A 16,485-nucleotide genomic window follows, 5' to 3' on the forward strand; every position below is an offset into this window, starting at 1 on the left:
TTATTGATTTTTTCCAAGTTAATGCATGTTTAATTAAAAATGGATTTTGAGTTGAGATATAAAGGAATTACGTCACTCATGAACATTATCGAGCCGAACTGAGTCAACTGACACATGAAAATCCTTATACGTAAATTTCAAATTATTATTACTATATATTGAAGAATTATTAATACTACATATTAAAGGAAGGTTCAATGATATTGTTGTGAGAATGGTGTCACCTCTCTCTCTCTCACACGCATTATTTACTCCACAATGCTCTTCATTTTTTATTTTCATGGGATATAACTTGTATTTTTATATATATATTTTTATCTTTCCTTATTAGTCTTTTCACCTAATTCATTAATTAATATGGTTTTCCACGCTATAATTATTTATAATAAAAAGAATTAATTGCATTGCTAAATTTATAAATTCAATTAAAACTTAAGACTTTTACAATTTATTATTGATTAAACTACTTTAGACACAATTTTCACTTCTTTAATTTTTTAATTGATAATTAAGTGTAAATTGTGAATTGTATTAATTAATAAATTTTGATTAGATAATTTTTTTAAATAAATGTATTAATTAACTTATAGTTCAAAGTTTAAATAATGTGATGAAATTCCGAAAATTAATTTAGAAAAAGAAAATCCTAAAACTTTCGGATTCGGCTCTCGGCGATTTGCATTTCCTTTTGAAGAATCCACTCGTCCCACTTTTTACGTTTTCCTGCTAAAGAAAACCAGATCTCTTCGTCTCGCTCTCGCCTTCCTTTACCTTCGCGGGAATCTCTTTTGCCATCCCAATGCCAGTTAACTTTAATTCCATTTGTGTTTGAAAGCTCTCTTTTGATCTAATCTTCGGTTAGATTTTCGAAGCAAAAATTTTCAAGCTGATTTACCAAGTAGGAAACGCGTGATCTTTCATGGCGTCAACGAGCAAAGCCAATTTAACTGAAGAGGAGGAAGAAGAAGAAGAAGAAGAAGAAGAAGAAGATGAAGGACAGGAAGTATGCTATTCACATCTTTTCACTTTTGCTTTTTCCTGTTTTGACATTTCAATGGTTAATTAGCTAAAAGTTAAGAAAATTAAAAAAAGCTATTTCCAACACATCGATGATTTCACTTAGATTCGATACTCCTGCAGGTTCAACACTTCGATGATTTCACTCTGGCTTCTTCATGGGAAAGGTGTTTACATATATAACAATTTCAACACTATAGTTTACACATTTGTTCTTTTTTTTTTTTTTCAAATTTATAAGTCTGATGTAATGAAATTATTGACTTTTTAGGTTCATATCTGAAATAGAGGCTATCTGTCGGCAGTGGTTAGCTGATGGTCCAAAGAATTTGATCGTACGCCCGCTTTGATTTGAGAAACTTGTTTTGTTCAGCCTATTTAATTCAAAATTTTATAATCTGTGCTATTTAAATTTCAGATATAAGAGTAAGGAATGCAGGTTAAGATTCTATTTCCTAGATTATGAACACATCAAAATAAAAGGAGATTTGCTGTCTAATTTTGTTGTAGGAAAAGGGAGCCGTTCATTTGGTTTCTTCTAAGAACATGTATAAGGTTAAATCCGAGTTGAAGCATGCCACAAAAATCTATTCGATGGAATACTACTTCGAAATCAACAATAATGGTACTTTGGGAAATAAAAAACTTCTATATCTTACTCATTGACCTTACATGGATTGAACATATGTTTCTTAACTTGCGTTTTGATTGGCACAGGCAAAATTGCTGACTGGAATTCCACTTTGCATGATATGCAGCTTTGCTTTGGAGTAAAAGAATTCTTGGTATGCTTGGCATTTCGTGCCATCCCTTCCTTATTCTCAATAGTCTTCTTGATTATAGTATATTGCAGTTTGTATAATGCTATCTAATGCTTTAATTATCTTTGCACCTAATGTGTGCCATCAACAGGTGATTTTGCCTCAAAGTGCCAGCGGTGTGGTACTTGATGCACCGGAGGCTAGCAAGCTTTTAAGTGCAGTTGCAATTGCTTTGTCAAACTGTTCAAGGTGGAATTCTAACTGAAAAATGCTGCCATGAAAATTTTCTAAAGCCTCTTTGATCTTCTGATTTCTATCATAGCAATATGTGGTGTTATTAACTGTTAAAAGATTCTTTTAACACTGTGGTTTATATTTTTCAGCGTAAATGTGTCAGAACAGTTAATTCATGTTAGTTGTATGTTAGTTTTATCGTTCATATTTGTACCCCATTTATATCTGTTGCATTAAATATTACTAATAACTTTGAATCTGAAATTTTTATATACATTTTGGTACTGCAGTTTGTGGCCAGCATTTGTCCCAGTCCATGACCCTTCAAGAAAAGCATATATTGGAATCCAAAATATGGGAACAGTTTTTACTAGGAGGTTTGAGGCTGATCGTATTGGTAGCCAGGTCCCAATAAAGTTCATGCATCTGGAAGGATTGTATGAGTTGTTTGTTTCTAAGTTTGTAAGTTTCCTCGATATTTATTAAAAACATGTATGTTGCTTCAAGCCCACAAACTATAATGTTTGTATGATATTAATGTTTATCACGGGTCTGTTATTATTACCATGACAATAAGATGATATCAGATCTGCTTCACTGGCATTTTTCTAGTTTTCATGTTTATTATCTCCATTCATAAAACTGAAATTTAGTTTAGGTTTGGTTATGATCATGCTGCTCAAATTATCTTTTCCTGCCCTTGGTTGTACAACAGTATTAACATCAGAATTGTAATCTTTTGCATCCACCTTGACTTCTGCTCTTATATTTATAAGGTAATATTTATTTGTTATCTATTTTTGAAGGCTTACTCCACGTTAGACCATTCAATGCATCTTTTCAAAGTACATCTTATAATGAAGCTCACCTATCAAACCCTTCCCGATGACGACGATGATGATATCCAAGAAGCTGATGCTGAAAATGCAGAATCTGAAGCAAGTGCAGGTGGTGATAATCGCAACAGGAAGCATTGGGATGATGATTGCCCTTGGAGTGAGTGGTATTCTGCAGAAAATCCAGTAAAGGGTAAGCTTTTGTTTGTGATTCTTATTTTTTCTTTATTCAGTGGAGGGAAGGGGACAATTGTGCCTTCTAGATGATTAACAATGATTCTGAGCTGATGCAAGCTCTGCGAGTCTGCTTTTTCTTTATACATGCTGGTGGACACTGGTTTGATGGATTCGATGCATGTAGGTTTTGATTTAATCACCACTTGGTCAGAAAAGATGGTTGAAAGCTCCTTGGAAATGGCTGAAATGGAAAATGCCTCACCTCATGATGCTGAGAAGTGGATTCTAGCTCCAAATATGTAAGGAATTTGTGCCATAGATTCTACTTTTATTCTGAAATACTAGGATTGGTCCTTCTGCAAATTCGACTACCTTCTTCTTTTATGCTCCCTTTGATTCATTATTTTCTTAATATTTTTGTCATGTGATACATCTGATTATATTAATTTTTGTATGAAGTGATTGTTCGAAAGAAGAGAGAATTGGATTCGCTTCGCAGTTGCAGCTTTTGGTTAACGCACTGGATATGTCATTTGAAGCTCAATTTATGGAGGATTTTGTGTCAGGTCTTAATAACTTTATCTGCTTCTTGACATATAAAGTATGCTGTAGACTGTGTTGAAGTTACCTGGAAATGTCATTTTAAATTGCATAAATTTTATTCTAACTTATGCATTAATTTTAGCAGTTGAAAATTCTGGTTCAGACAATTTAAAGTCCTCTATGGTTATACCGCCACCTACAGTCCTCGACCGTGTGCTTAAAGATCTCTTCCATGAGGGTACTTTTTCCATTTTACTAAGCACTTTGATTTGTTATACCTCTAAGAATCTGTTGCGTGCTTTTTATCTGTCTCTATTTGTGCTTATTTGAAGTCTTTGATGTTAACTGTTGTGGCTTAAGTTACCATCTCCACCTCAGTTTACTTTTGATAGAAATAAACAAATGCTCTCTTTGGTTATGAGAGGTGAAGATGAGTGGGTGAGGTTTTTATAGATGGGGTTGGCTTGGCTTACATGCTTAATTAGTTTCTATTCAAAAGATTTTTCGCCGAGTTTTAGGTCTTATTATCTAACTTTACATCTTGCTATGAGTATTAATTTCTGTCATGACATATGACTTCTCAAGTGAGAACAGCTTGTTTAAAGTTCACTTGTTTCTTTCTAATTTTATATAACAGGGCTCCAGTTTCCTGATTCTGCTAAAGGTGAACGTAAGAGTTCTCGAGCTATTAAAGGCGCTCCTGTTGAGTGTCTTTTTGCTCAGTTTTGTTTACACTCATTATGGTTCGGAAATTGTAACATACGTGGTATGTATGAAAATCATTCATGATATATTGTCTTGAGAGTAATTTATCTGTTGAGTTTGTAACTTTTTCCTTGACTATACGTTGGTTATTGTTCTTGTGTATTTAGCCATTGCTGTGCTCTGGATAGAGTTTGTTCGAGAAATTCGTTGGTGTTGGGAAGAGTCACAGCCATTGCCTAAAATGTCGGCCAATGGTTCAATCGACCTAACAACTTGTTTGATCAACCAGAAACTACAAATGGTAATAAAATCTACTGATCATGTTGGACAGCTGTTCAATATGCTCTAAGTGAAGTCAGTTAATATTGGTGGAAATGTAGGATTTTTCAATGAACTGACCTTCCTATACATGTGTCAAGATTTTTTTATTGACTTCTCTCTCTGGCTGGATGATGCTTATTAATTGTTGTCTTCTTTAAATATTAATTCCTTTCTCTTACATTCTTTTATATTGTTAATTTTAAGACTTAGAATTTTCCTATGCTCTACTGTTTTGTGCCCTTAATTCAGTTTGCTAAAGTTGGAGGGGGAAAATGAAGAAAATATAGCCATATATGTCATGCACTTGTTTTGTAAACCCCTTAGCAAATTTGTGAATTGTCTTTGCTGCTCTAACTTGTCTGCTAGCTTTCATGTTCAAATCCCTTGAGTCCAATCCAAACGTGCCTTTGTAGTAAAATGGTTCTCTTAAATCCTGATAGCCTTCAATTACATTGAATGGGAGGATACTATAATGTTTTGTACAGATCTGTATTGCAGTCTAAGCTTAGACCTAGAGAAAATGACCTTGATTGCATTATGTAATCAAGAACTTGTATGTTCCTTTTTTGCCTATAGTTTTTCTTCTAGTAGGGACTTGTTTCTGAAGCATCTTCTCTTATTTATGTAATTAGTTGTTTTTTTTAATATTTTCACTTTTTCATTTTCCTTAAGCAATATGATGGCCACTGACTTATTTCACTCCCTTTTGCTGGTCAGCTTGCAATATGCATTGAGAAGAAGCGTGAACTGAATGAAGAATTTCAAGACTGTATTGGAAGTAATGATGATGTGTCTACACATATGGAGGTCATGACCACCTTTTGTCTTGTATTGTTCCTTCACTGCTTCTAGTGCTTATTGTATATGATAATGAGTTAGGCAAGATGGAAGGCAAGAAAAAGGGGCCTAGCCCACCCTCTCTCGTTCTTGCAATATCTATTCCACTTGTTCCCTTAAGGACTTAGTTCTTCATCTTGTCTTTGGCTTGAAGTCTTCATTTGATGGAAAATGCAGGAAGACATTCAAGTTAGAGAGGAGTCTACTAGTTTTTATGCACAGAGTCAAGGCTTTGATGGGAAACGTGACAGGTGAACTTAGCAAGTGAGAGTTCTTTGGTTTCTTCATAAAATTTTCTGTCCTTAATGGGTTTGCCAAATCCTTTTAATTCTGTGCTTTTTTCTCTTGCTATTGTTTCAGAGATATTAATCCTTATTTGGCCAATAGTAGATTCATTTAATTTATACTTATGATGATATCCATTAAAATGCATTTATTATCTGCCCTTAGAGTTGGTAAAATTGAGATACCTATTGCTTGTAAGCCATAAAAAAAAAATGCTTTGAAGTTTAGACACTGGAATAAGAAAAAAGTGCTTCTACTGTCAGATACAAATGCAAGTTACATAGTTATGAAATAGTTGGCTTTGTATTGATAGTCTTAATGGGCAGAATGAGTGGGGCTAGTGAGGGTTATATCAATGGCACATCTGTGCACCTTGTTGACTGACTAGGTGGTCCATTTTGCTATAAATGATGTATAAGATGTTGGCTTTAGTTCAACTTTGTCAGTCATGTTTACCCCAGCAGATATGTAAGTTGGGTCATTGCATGGCTAGCATTTAGCTATGGAGCCTGAGTTGGAAGGTTCTTTAGATGTATTTAGTAATATCACCATATTTTTCCATATTACGGTAAGTATTAAGTTATTATAACTCTCTATAGATTCAATGAAATAGAGATGAGAGAAGAAAATTATCAATTCATCGAAAAGGTCTGCGCTTGCCACTGCACCGTGCAATAGGTTGCTGCATCCTTTACTTTGGACTACAATTGTAATAAAAACATGACGAGAAGCTAATGTTTTTTTTGTAGTCCCTTGACGCCAGAAGTTTTGCATAAATCTAACACAGTTGTATCAAAGTTTAGTAAAAATTCTGAAGATGTGGTTTCTGCTGATAAAAGCCCTTCAGATTCTATCAGGAGAGGCTCAGCTGGTCCAGTAGGGTCTATGAAGCTTCTGAAATCCTATCAGAGCTTGCATGCTCCATTTACACAGGTTTCTCTTATATCTCTGCATTATTCATCCTTCTTTTTATTTTTTCACTAAGTATGTTGAGCGTAGCAGCTATCTTTTTCCTTTAATCATTATAGGATGCACCACTCATGACAGAAGACATGCATGAAGAACGACTCCGTGCTGTTGAGGCCTTTGGTGATTCATTTGTAAGCCTAAATTTTGTACAAGTTATTTGTTTATGAATGTTAATTTGTTCATTGTTTGTTTCATCAAACTAGCCATAAATCTTAAACGCATCACCTGGGAGTTATATGTTCTAAACATTTAATTAGTCAAGGTAGCCATCCTGTTTCTAATACCAGCTAATGGTTTTAAAGAATTGGATTTTCTAAGGATTCAGTTAGTGGTAGAACAGTTTAGGCTTAGTTGTCTAATGACCACTAAAACATCTACTTGAATTAACTGAAGGAGATGCTCGTATTTGGCTTGACAATGTACCAGGTTGGGCATCTGGTATGGGACATTTTTGTATCCTACATTCCCTCTACCTTCTTCTGAAACATTGTAGTTCTCTCTAGCCAAAGTGAGATTCATGTGCCTTAAGCATTCTAATAATATAGATCTCTTTAACAATCAATGACTCAAAACTGACACTAGCAGCTCCTTTCAGTTTACTGTAAAGCTCCGGCACCAAAGAATTAATGGAGTAGATTTCATTGTGCTAAATATTTAAAATTTCAAGTTGGCTTTCTCTTGTAACACTTCATCTAGCAATTCAATAGCATAAATTCCTTCATCTTACTGTGGCTAATGAATGCTTGATTGTTATTTTGTTTCTATGTGGCTATCTGAATAATGAATTATCTCCAATTTGCTGGTCAGTTTTTTGCAATATATTTACCTTTGTAGATTTATCCTTTTCATGTTTCATGTATCATAATTATAATAAGGTTACTGTATTTGTTGTATTTCATGTTGTCTTGAACAACTTTATATTTAGTAGCTCAGGAAGCCGCTTGCTATTTCATTACAGGACTTTTCTGCACAGTTGGAGAGAGACACATTATCTTCAGGTAAATGCTCTTCCTCTTTAGTGTAGATTTTGTTATATTATTTTGTAATCATTAGATATTGCCAGTGGCAGATGCAATTTCAAGAGATCACTAAATTCATTTTAGAGAGAATGATGTCTTTGATGTTGAATGGGAAATTAAACATGATCAAAGCTTTTTGACATGCATATCTGGTTCTGTTGGGGTAGCTATGGAGTTAAAGAAACTGTTAAATAGTTGATACAATTACTCATGTATAGATACAAAAGCATGTGGAATTATGTCTTAGGTTTTTCTGATGAGGCTGGTAACAAAGACTATCTCCATTTACAAATCTTTTGAGGTCAACAGTTTGAAATTCATTGAATCTGAACTAATTTTGGGTTTTTAAAAATAAAATTCTCTTGGCGAATGATAACCTAGAGTGGCCATTTTTTACATTGTTTTTAAACCTATTCTCTCCATCATGCTTTGGCTGGACTGTGTTGTGGTTACAAAATTATAACATTCCAATCCCCCCCAAAAGAAAGAGGGGGGGGGGGGGGGGGGGGAGGAATGAGTTTTGGAACCGCCTGTTTCGACTTTCTGTCAGTCAAGAGGATGGTGAATTACTATAGCTACCTTTACAGAGGAGTGCACACACTGCATATAGGCACCCTTTTTGGAGACAGATAAGGGTCCTAAATTACCCTCCCAGTTTAGGTAAAATTATTGGTGTCTGAGGGCAAATAGGATGGAGACAATAATGTCCAGGCTTATATGACATCAGATGTTAAAAATAGTCTCTTCGTTCTCTATTTCACCTTCTTTCAGCTTTCCCTCATAAGTTTTGTGCTTAAAGTTTCAAATATGTGTTCAGTTTACTCTGCTCTATTATGCTTGGTTACACTTCTTTACTAATGATCTTTCACATTTTGAAATAGATATGTCATCCTTTAAAGCTGCAAATCCAGACACTGTTTTTGAAGATTTTATTCGGTGGCATTCACCGGGAGATTGGGAGAATGATGAAAGTGAAGCAAATGGTCCATCCAAAAATCTTACAGAGGGTATGAAGGATGACTGGCCTCCTCGAGGACGACTTTCACAGCGGATGTCTGACCATGGGAACTTGTGGCGACAGATTTGGAATGATGCTCCTGTTTTGCCAGCTTATGAGCAGAAACCACTGCTAGATCCAAATCGAGAAGGAGAGAAGGTTAGTTTGGACTGTGGAAGAATGAACCTTTTTTTTCATTTTGGTTTCTGCTTGTAGTACCATTGCATGTATCTCTCCCCCCTCTTTCTTTTTTCCCCCCTTGGTTCCTTTGACCAAAAAGATGTTAAGGATATTTATTGATATAAAACCTTAGGATAGCATCTGTCTTGACTTGTTGGAGAGAAGGCTTCTCCGTGTATGTCCTGGACTTTTGATTTTGTAAGAGTTTGAACTATCTTGTTGGCCAATAGAGTGTCTCCAAGGGCTAGATGATTATTATTCAAATGCTGCAGTTTGTGTGGATTTTGAGAATTTATCTTTATCCTTGTTTCATTATTCCCGACATTGACGATAGGGAACTGCTTATTTTTTCTCAAGGTGGTTTACGAGGATGATGTTTCCTGAGGCAAATGCTTCCATTAGTATTCATTTTAATTAATTTATAGGCAAAAGAAGTCCAAATGTGATGTCCACATATGTTTGGAAGTACCAAGAGAACAATTTTTAAGGAATGATCCATATGTGGATGCATTCGAATCATTGGTAGCTAAAACCGGAAGGTTGACTACTCCTCCAGATTAAACAAGACAAAATGGCCTAGTGATGTCAAACTGCCAAAATCCTGCTTTAATAATGTCATGGGAGCTGATGCAGAGCTGTTTTAAATTTTTAGGAAATTAGTGCCAGTGCATCAGTCAGTTGGGCATTTCTTCCGTGATCTCAAATGAATACTCAACTGGCAATAGCATAGAGTTATTACCTGAGATGATAGACTATTTGGAAACAATTGACTACATGCTTGATTTCAGATTATAAACTAAGATTCGGACCTGAAACTTTGCTCAAACCTTGTATCTTGGGTATAACTGTTTTTCGATATATCTTTGATGCATTAAGCTTGATCCTTTATGGCTTCTCCAACTCTACAGATCCTTCATTATCTGGAAACTGTGCGACCCCATCAGCTGCTTGAGCAAATGGTTTGTACTGCCTTCAGAGCATCAGCTGACACTCTAAACCAGACAAATTTTGGAAGCTTGAGTCAGATGACCACAAAAATGGACCAACTCTATGTTACGATGGCATCTGCATTAAGGCCTTTGCAAGGTATGGTTCATCATTCTTACAAGTTTGCACTTCTTTGAAATTGATGTCGTTGAAATTCCAAGCTCTTGTGCATGTTGCAGTGAATCTATTATCTGGCAACAGTGAGACTATTGAAGACCTCAGACGGCTTTGTGTTGTCTTTGAACATGTTGAGAAGTTATTAACACTCGCAGCTTCTCTTCATCGTAAATTCTTACAAGCACCGCGCATTGCGGAAGCTATTTTCAGTGACTACTACAACTTTTACCTTCCGACCATGGGAGTAGGCTCAGCTGATGTTGATGTTCAGAAGATAGATGCTGAGAAGGTAAATAGCCTTAATGCCGTCCTTAGTTATAGCATTCTTGCCGATTAATCCCTCATTTTTCATGGGTATTAGTGAATCACTGCTCTAGTTGGACTGTTTTCAATGGACTATTCCTGAGGAAAGTCCAGTTAATGTCAGCTCGGGACTTGCGATTAAAATCAAAATAAAAATATTCAGCAATATTGCAACTAAGCCATGTTTAAAATCAAATTAGGAAGTAGCTTGAATTTGAATCCAATTTCATTTTTTCTAATCAAAACTTTCGCCCATCCCTTTCTTTGAAACTTCCCCGCAATTATCTTGAGGTTACACTATGTGAACATCGTTTTTGCTCAGGAGTTTGACATGAAGCTGCAACTAAGGATGAACGAGAGACAAGTCGTGTCAAATATGTTCTCGCAACCCAGCGCCAATCAATCCTGGAGAAAAGTTTTGAGCATGGGCAATCTTCTTAATGGCCACGAACCAATCCTCAGGGAGATCATCTTCTCCATGAGTGATAGCGCCACTGGCAGTCACTATGCAGCAAGCAGTCCCAGAGGTTATCAGCAGGACATAGAAACATATCGGATGTATATATGTGGAACCTCAAATGATCTCCGGGTGGCACTCTCGGTAACCTCGTATGATTAATTTCTTTTTAAATAATATTAGTATAAATTGATTTCTCACTGTCTTGATGGGTCTATTTTCACCCTTGAGAACATTGCCCTGGCAGTTCTATTGCTTTGGAGTGTCTTATCTCTAGTTGAAATAAATTTCTTTTCATAGCCGTCTGTGTTTATGGTTATGGTGGAGTTTCCTTCGAACCCACTGCTGGAAGTTTAAGCATAATAGGCTTCTACGCTTGTCCTACGTTTAGGTCATGATTGACGTGTGGCTACCTAGGATTTTTGTGGTGACCATTTTCTTATCATTTGCGTGAACGTCAAGGTGGTTTGATGAGACAGGTTCAAGATGGCACCATGGATGGCAAAGGATTGGATAACCTTGTCAACACACTCACTTTTTCTTTCTGCAAAGCATGTCAGTCGTTATACAATCTTCTTCAGACTTTAGTGCCTGTCGGAAATAAAGTCTAAAATGCTCTAATTTCTAATCGATTTAAGATCAATCCATTCATAGAAATCACGAATTATATGAAAAAAAAAAAGGAAGAAAAATTTGAGACTCTGGAAAATAACCTGGGAGGCCCATCTAAGGACGGTCCAAAAATTAACTCACAGGGCCTTACACGTACGGCTTCGGATGGGTGGGGCCGTGGTCGTCCTCCCATTTTGAGTCATATTTACCATCACCCACTCAAATATTTAGATAGGTTTTGTAATTTTTGTACAAATCTTAGGATGTCTACGTAGGCTCTAGCACTATAGCAAAATTTTACTATTCAAAACTTAAGTAATCATCCCTCTTTCACTTAGGCATAGAAGGTTTAACACATTTCTCGTACTATTAATGAGTTAACAGATAGTCTCGTCAAATCTAATATTTTAAACATTCTAAAATTATCTCAAGTGGTTTTCTTGTTTTCATCAACATTTGACGGTGATATTATCTTTATTAGTCGTTTCGATGTATATTTCATTGGCAGAAATAAATCTTTATCTTACTTTTTCAAAAAAATAAAAAAAAAATTATTTGACGATGATTATGTGAAAATCATGGCTTTTTAGAATATTAAGATAATTTTGATTTGATTGACTTAGGATTTAGATTACATGACCTAAAGTAACCATCCCCTCTTATATGCTTATTTAAATGTTTGATTTAAGCCCAAGACCTCTCTCTATTCTTCCATCATTAGACTATATAAGTTTCTTAACACTGATAATTAATTATCAGATAAAGATGGGATTTAAATATTATCTTCTTTTTTTTCTCTTCTTTTCTTTTTATCCAAAAAGTCAGATTTGCTAAGCTTTTCAAGCCTTTTGGGTCAACATCACAAGGAAATAGGCCCTACATGAGGATGGGAACACTGGAGTATGAGTGGTGGGTGGGGAGTAATAAATAAAACAAAGGCCACTGTCCTGCACATATATAGGGGATACCATCAATGCTTTCTACCAAGATCATGCACCACTCATGGTAGTACTTGCATTATATCTTTCTCTCTTTTTTTTTTCTTCTTCTTTTTTTCACTTAAATTCTGTACTGGGTATCAGTTTTCTATGATTTAGTATTTGACTCTCCGGTGTATTAACTTTGCAGCAGGGAAACATTTAAGCGAACACCCAATCTTCTTTATTATGTCTTGACTTGGGCTATTTCCATTGCAATAGGTAGAACCACCAGCTCCTCAAAGCTTTGTAGGGAAACAATGTTGGCAAATGGACGTGCTTTCCATTTCTTTTGCTAACCTATAAAACAATCTTAACGTAAATTTTATATTTGATATATTGATAGTGTATAATTTTTTAACTTATCAAATATCATAAAATTGAATATTAATAATTTTTTAAAAAAATACATAAAAATATATATTTATTCTCCAACTACGGTTTTTTTCTTATTTGCCTCTTTCTGTCTGTCTCCAACTCTATAATCTTCTTCCCCTTTTCTTCTTTTTCCATTAAAATTAGGTTTGACGAATGTAGACAGTTACGAGAGCCTCTAAGCGACGAGGGTGGTGTGATGTTTTGGGTTATTATTTTTCTTTAGCTTTGATTTTGCTTGAGGGAGGAGGAAGTTGATGAATGATTGAAAGGAATCGTTGGTGGTGGGACAAGGGGATACCTTAGCTTACATGAAAATCACAATTACAAAATAAAATCCGTATCAAATTTACTGTTAAATAATGGAAAAGGAGGGAGGAATGTGGGGTTTACGAAGTTGACGTCCTTTTTTGTCTTGAATTTAGGGTGTACGAATAGGAAGAAAATTCGTGAAGAAAATAAAGAAGGAATTCGATGGCATTGGATGCGTTTTCTTTTTGGCATAAAATAGTTTCATTATAAAACTATTTTCCCAACACCATTGCCTACACTGTACGATTTAGCCTTTATATTCCTTTCTCTCGAGCTCTCACTTTCATATTCTTTTCTTTTCTTATCTGAATTAAATTGAAAATTAAATACATGTTTTCTCCTATGAGGTATTTTTCTTGTTACGTGTTTTCTTCTTTTATTTAGTAAGTAAAATTTAAACTTGTTTTCTTTTTAAACTTGAAATTAAGCATTTAAAATTAAAAAAAAAAATAAGCACGGTCCATAGATAATAAAATGTTGATAAAGAAAGAAAGAAAAAGAGACTTACAAAATTAACAATCATAGATGTGTGCAATGCATACATTGCCTTGACGTGCACTCAAATCCAAAATGTACGTGAACAAGAACAAAAGCTCTTTTTTTTTTTAATTTTTTATTTGTTGGATAAACAAGATTAAATGCTCATATTAGAGTTAAACGTTTAGATTTTTTTAATTAAGGATTAAATGTTTTAATTATAATAATTAAGAATCAAACGTTTTTTATTTTTTATAATTAAAAGTTAAGTTGACATGTAGATGAAACATGTATCACATACGATAAAAAATTAGGTGAATTAATGATATGGTAACTAATTTAGTCGAGCTCATAAAAATTTAGTTATTTTATAATTATTACATATAATGTTGAAAATTTAATCGACAACTACGATATTGAACACACTAAAAAAGATGCAAATCGAAGAGAAAATAAGCTGGCGAAAGGATGGGTTGCATCTTTCATACGATATTCTTCGTGTTATCGAGTAGGAGAAACCCTTCCCCTTTGCTTCTGGCGTCTGGTTTTCACCTTTTGACTGTTGGTTCTGTCAGATTTCATAACTTCCTCCTGGAGTGCAGATTTTTCCAAATGGCTGTGTATTGCTGGTTTTTGTCTCTATCTCGGTATGCTTATGGCCTCTTTGTGCTTGCTGTGTGTTGTTATTTGGCTGTTGGCAAATTCCTTTGATCTCTTCTACTTGTATAGTCATGAATTTGTCTTTTGTTTTTGCTTGCTGGGATCGTTTTATGTGCAAATTGTATAGGCGCAAACCCAGTTCGCCTTTTATTTTGCTCTGTTGCTCTTTTTGATGCCTTCATGGTGTTTTTGGAAGATTTGCTGGTTTTTGTTTAAGGGCATAAAACAATTTTCAGCCTTCTAGTCGTTGCTTATGTTTTTTTTTTTTTTTTTGAAATCGTCTCATTCCTCTCTAATTAATGGAAGTTCTCTTTTGATTTTTCAAAAAAAAATATTAAAAATTTAATTATTACATATCATGCTAAAAAATATAATTATTATAAATTTTACATATTATATTAAAAAATATAATTATTAATTATTACGTATCATGATGAAAAAAATTATTACACGTCATATCATAATTTGAATCATTTTGATTTGACAGAAAAGATTTGACAATCCACATCATGTGCGTATCCCACACGCATGCACTAGACATTTCTTATCTTAACATTTAATTATAAAAAATAAAAAACATTTGACCATTTATTGTTACAATTGAAATATTTGATTTTAATTAAAAAAAATCCAAACATTTAACTCAAATTTTAGTATTTAAGCAATAACCAAGAACAAAAGTTTTTTCTGTCCAAAAAAAAAAAAGGAACAAAAGTTTTTAATATACCATTTTTTGGTAACATTTTTGATAAGAGAATGGTGACAAGATTTGGGTTTTGCTAGAACTATCTGCCATGAATTGCGCAATGTTAATTCAGGTGTCCTTTGTAAATATGTGACATCAATTACTGTAGCTAGATTCTGTTGGCATTTACTGCTTATATTATTTAAGTCATGTACATGCTAATCATCATATTTAATCCGATTCTATCTCATCCCCGAATCTGATCCACTCGTCTATTATTTTTTATTTAGATTTTAATTTGATTAATTCGATTAATAAGTTTACCCTCTTCTCCTCTCTTAATTGTTAGCTTCCCTTGATCTTAAGTTCTTAAACAGTGTACAATATTCGTATTTTTAATCACAAACATTGACATTTTTATACTTTGTTTACGTCTTGTTAATTCTTATTTTCTTATAATTTACGGATATGCATATAAACACAAACACATAAAATTATTTTAAAGGGCCAGCCAGCAGCTAAGAGGTCCGCAACCATGGCTGCAGGGTGCAGTTTATGGGGTGAAAAAGGAACGAGAGAGAGGAAGAGGAAAAACCAAATGGTCTTCCATTGTTGTTCCTTGTTGTAGTCCAGGAAATGGAGCAGAGGTCTAATCAGTTCCCTGACGTAAACCCCAAGCGTCTGCAAGCCAAGGGCTTCAAACCCCCACCCCTTCTCTTGGGCTATATACCCCTTCCCCACCACATTAACTTTTCTCTGTTGAAACTTTTGATTTCTACTGACACGTAGAATCCCACTGCCACCCTCCATGACTCAATGACCCCATCACCCCCACCCCATTGGGACCCCAACCCTGCCAATCAATGAACACCCAAAAGCAAACGACGGGTCGTCGGATTGGGAATTGGGAAAATGGGGATTTTGGGGATCTTCATGCATTATTTTCAGTCCTATCTCTCTCATCACCTCTTTACCATTTTCTTTCAACTGACATCAAAAGCTTTGAAATATGGACTCGTAAATCCCCCCACTCATTGCCTTACCTAATTGAATCCGTAACAAACCATCTTATTTAGTGAAGGAAATTAATGTGGTACTCAACAAAAATGGTAATTAGTTTAAAAGATTCAACATGCAAATAGGAGACTATCTCAACCAATTATATGATTCGTATTTAATCATTGTATCGATTCTCTCACAAATCCGACAATGAATAAAAATAAAATGTTTACGACTTGATACTGATTAAGGAATATTTTTTTCGAATCAACTTGTTTTTAATTATCTAAATAGGGAAAATTTCAATAGTGATCTTGCAGTAGTGGATGGAGTTACAATTTATTTATTTATTTATTTATTTTTTATAATTAAGTAGAAGTACTTATCTTGTTGAGTCATAGAACATCATAAGGTGTAGGGCTTTTTGTTTGCAAAAAAATATGTATCACGGGACTGGATAACCTTAACCAGTTTACTTGTTTCTTGTCTTGTTTTGGGTCTTCATGCTGTCTTTTGTCTCTCTATATTATGAAAAAACAGAAATAATAAAAGCATCACGGGCATGAAAACCTAATCTTCTTTGTTTAATTCAAAACTTTAAAAAAAAAAAAAAAAAAGGAAAGAAATCCCATCTGTCTGTCTG

At 34.5% G+C, this 16,485-nt stretch overlaps 1 protein-coding gene across 5 annotated transcripts; it reads left to right on the forward strand.

Moving 5' to 3' along the window:
• LOC18591006 (rab3 GTPase-activating protein catalytic subunit) lies at positions 640 to 11,046 on the forward strand. Of its 5 annotated transcripts, none has more exons than XM_018128081.1 (22): positions 640 to 1,003; positions 1,141 to 1,184; positions 1,289 to 1,352; positions 1,528 to 1,642; positions 1,735 to 1,802; positions 1,930 to 2,027; positions 2,303 to 2,474; positions 2,819 to 3,041; positions 3,210 to 3,324; positions 3,485 to 3,591; positions 3,714 to 3,806; positions 4,206 to 4,334; positions 4,441 to 4,574; positions 5,312 to 5,422; positions 5,609 to 5,682; positions 6,466 to 6,649; positions 6,745 to 6,816; positions 7,644 to 7,683; positions 8,586 to 8,860; positions 9,790 to 9,967; positions 10,048 to 10,274; positions 10,611 to 11,046. In XM_018128081.1, the coding sequence occupies exons 1-22, from the start codon at positions 920 to 922 to the stop codon at positions 10,905 to 10,907; spliced, it is 2,904 nt and encodes a 967-aa protein (XP_017983570.1). In that variant the 5' UTR covers positions 640 to 919; the 3' UTR covers positions 10,908 to 11,046. The 5 variants fall into 5 exon arrangements, with proteins under 5 accessions (XP_017983570.1, XP_017983571.1, XP_017983573.1 ...); XM_018128082.1 differs by having other exon boundaries at positions 6,556 to 6,649; XM_018128084.1 differs by having other exon boundaries at positions 5,312 to 5,401; positions 5,586 to 5,695.

Source organism: Theobroma cacao, chromosome 9, assembly GCF_000208745.1.
Source record: "Theobroma cacao cultivar B97-61/B2 chromosome 9, Criollo_cocoa_genome_V2, whole genome shotgun sequence".
Lineage (NCBI taxonomy): Eukaryota > Viridiplantae > Streptophyta > Magnoliopsida > Malvales > Malvaceae > Theobroma > Theobroma cacao.

Coding starts and splice junctions, on each gene's coding strand:
- LOC18591006 (XM_018128084.1), top strand. CDS start 920: ATGGCGTCAACGAGCAAAGCCAATTTAACTGAAGAGGAGGAAGAAGAA. Junction 3,325..3,484: donor TGGATTCTAGCTCCAAATAT/GTAAGGAATTTG, acceptor TTTTGTATGAAG/TGATTGTTCGAAAGAAGAGA. Junction 8,861..9,789: donor CAAATCGAGAAGGAGAGAAG/GTTAGTTTGGAC, acceptor CCAACTCTACAG/ATCCTTCATTATCTGGAAAC.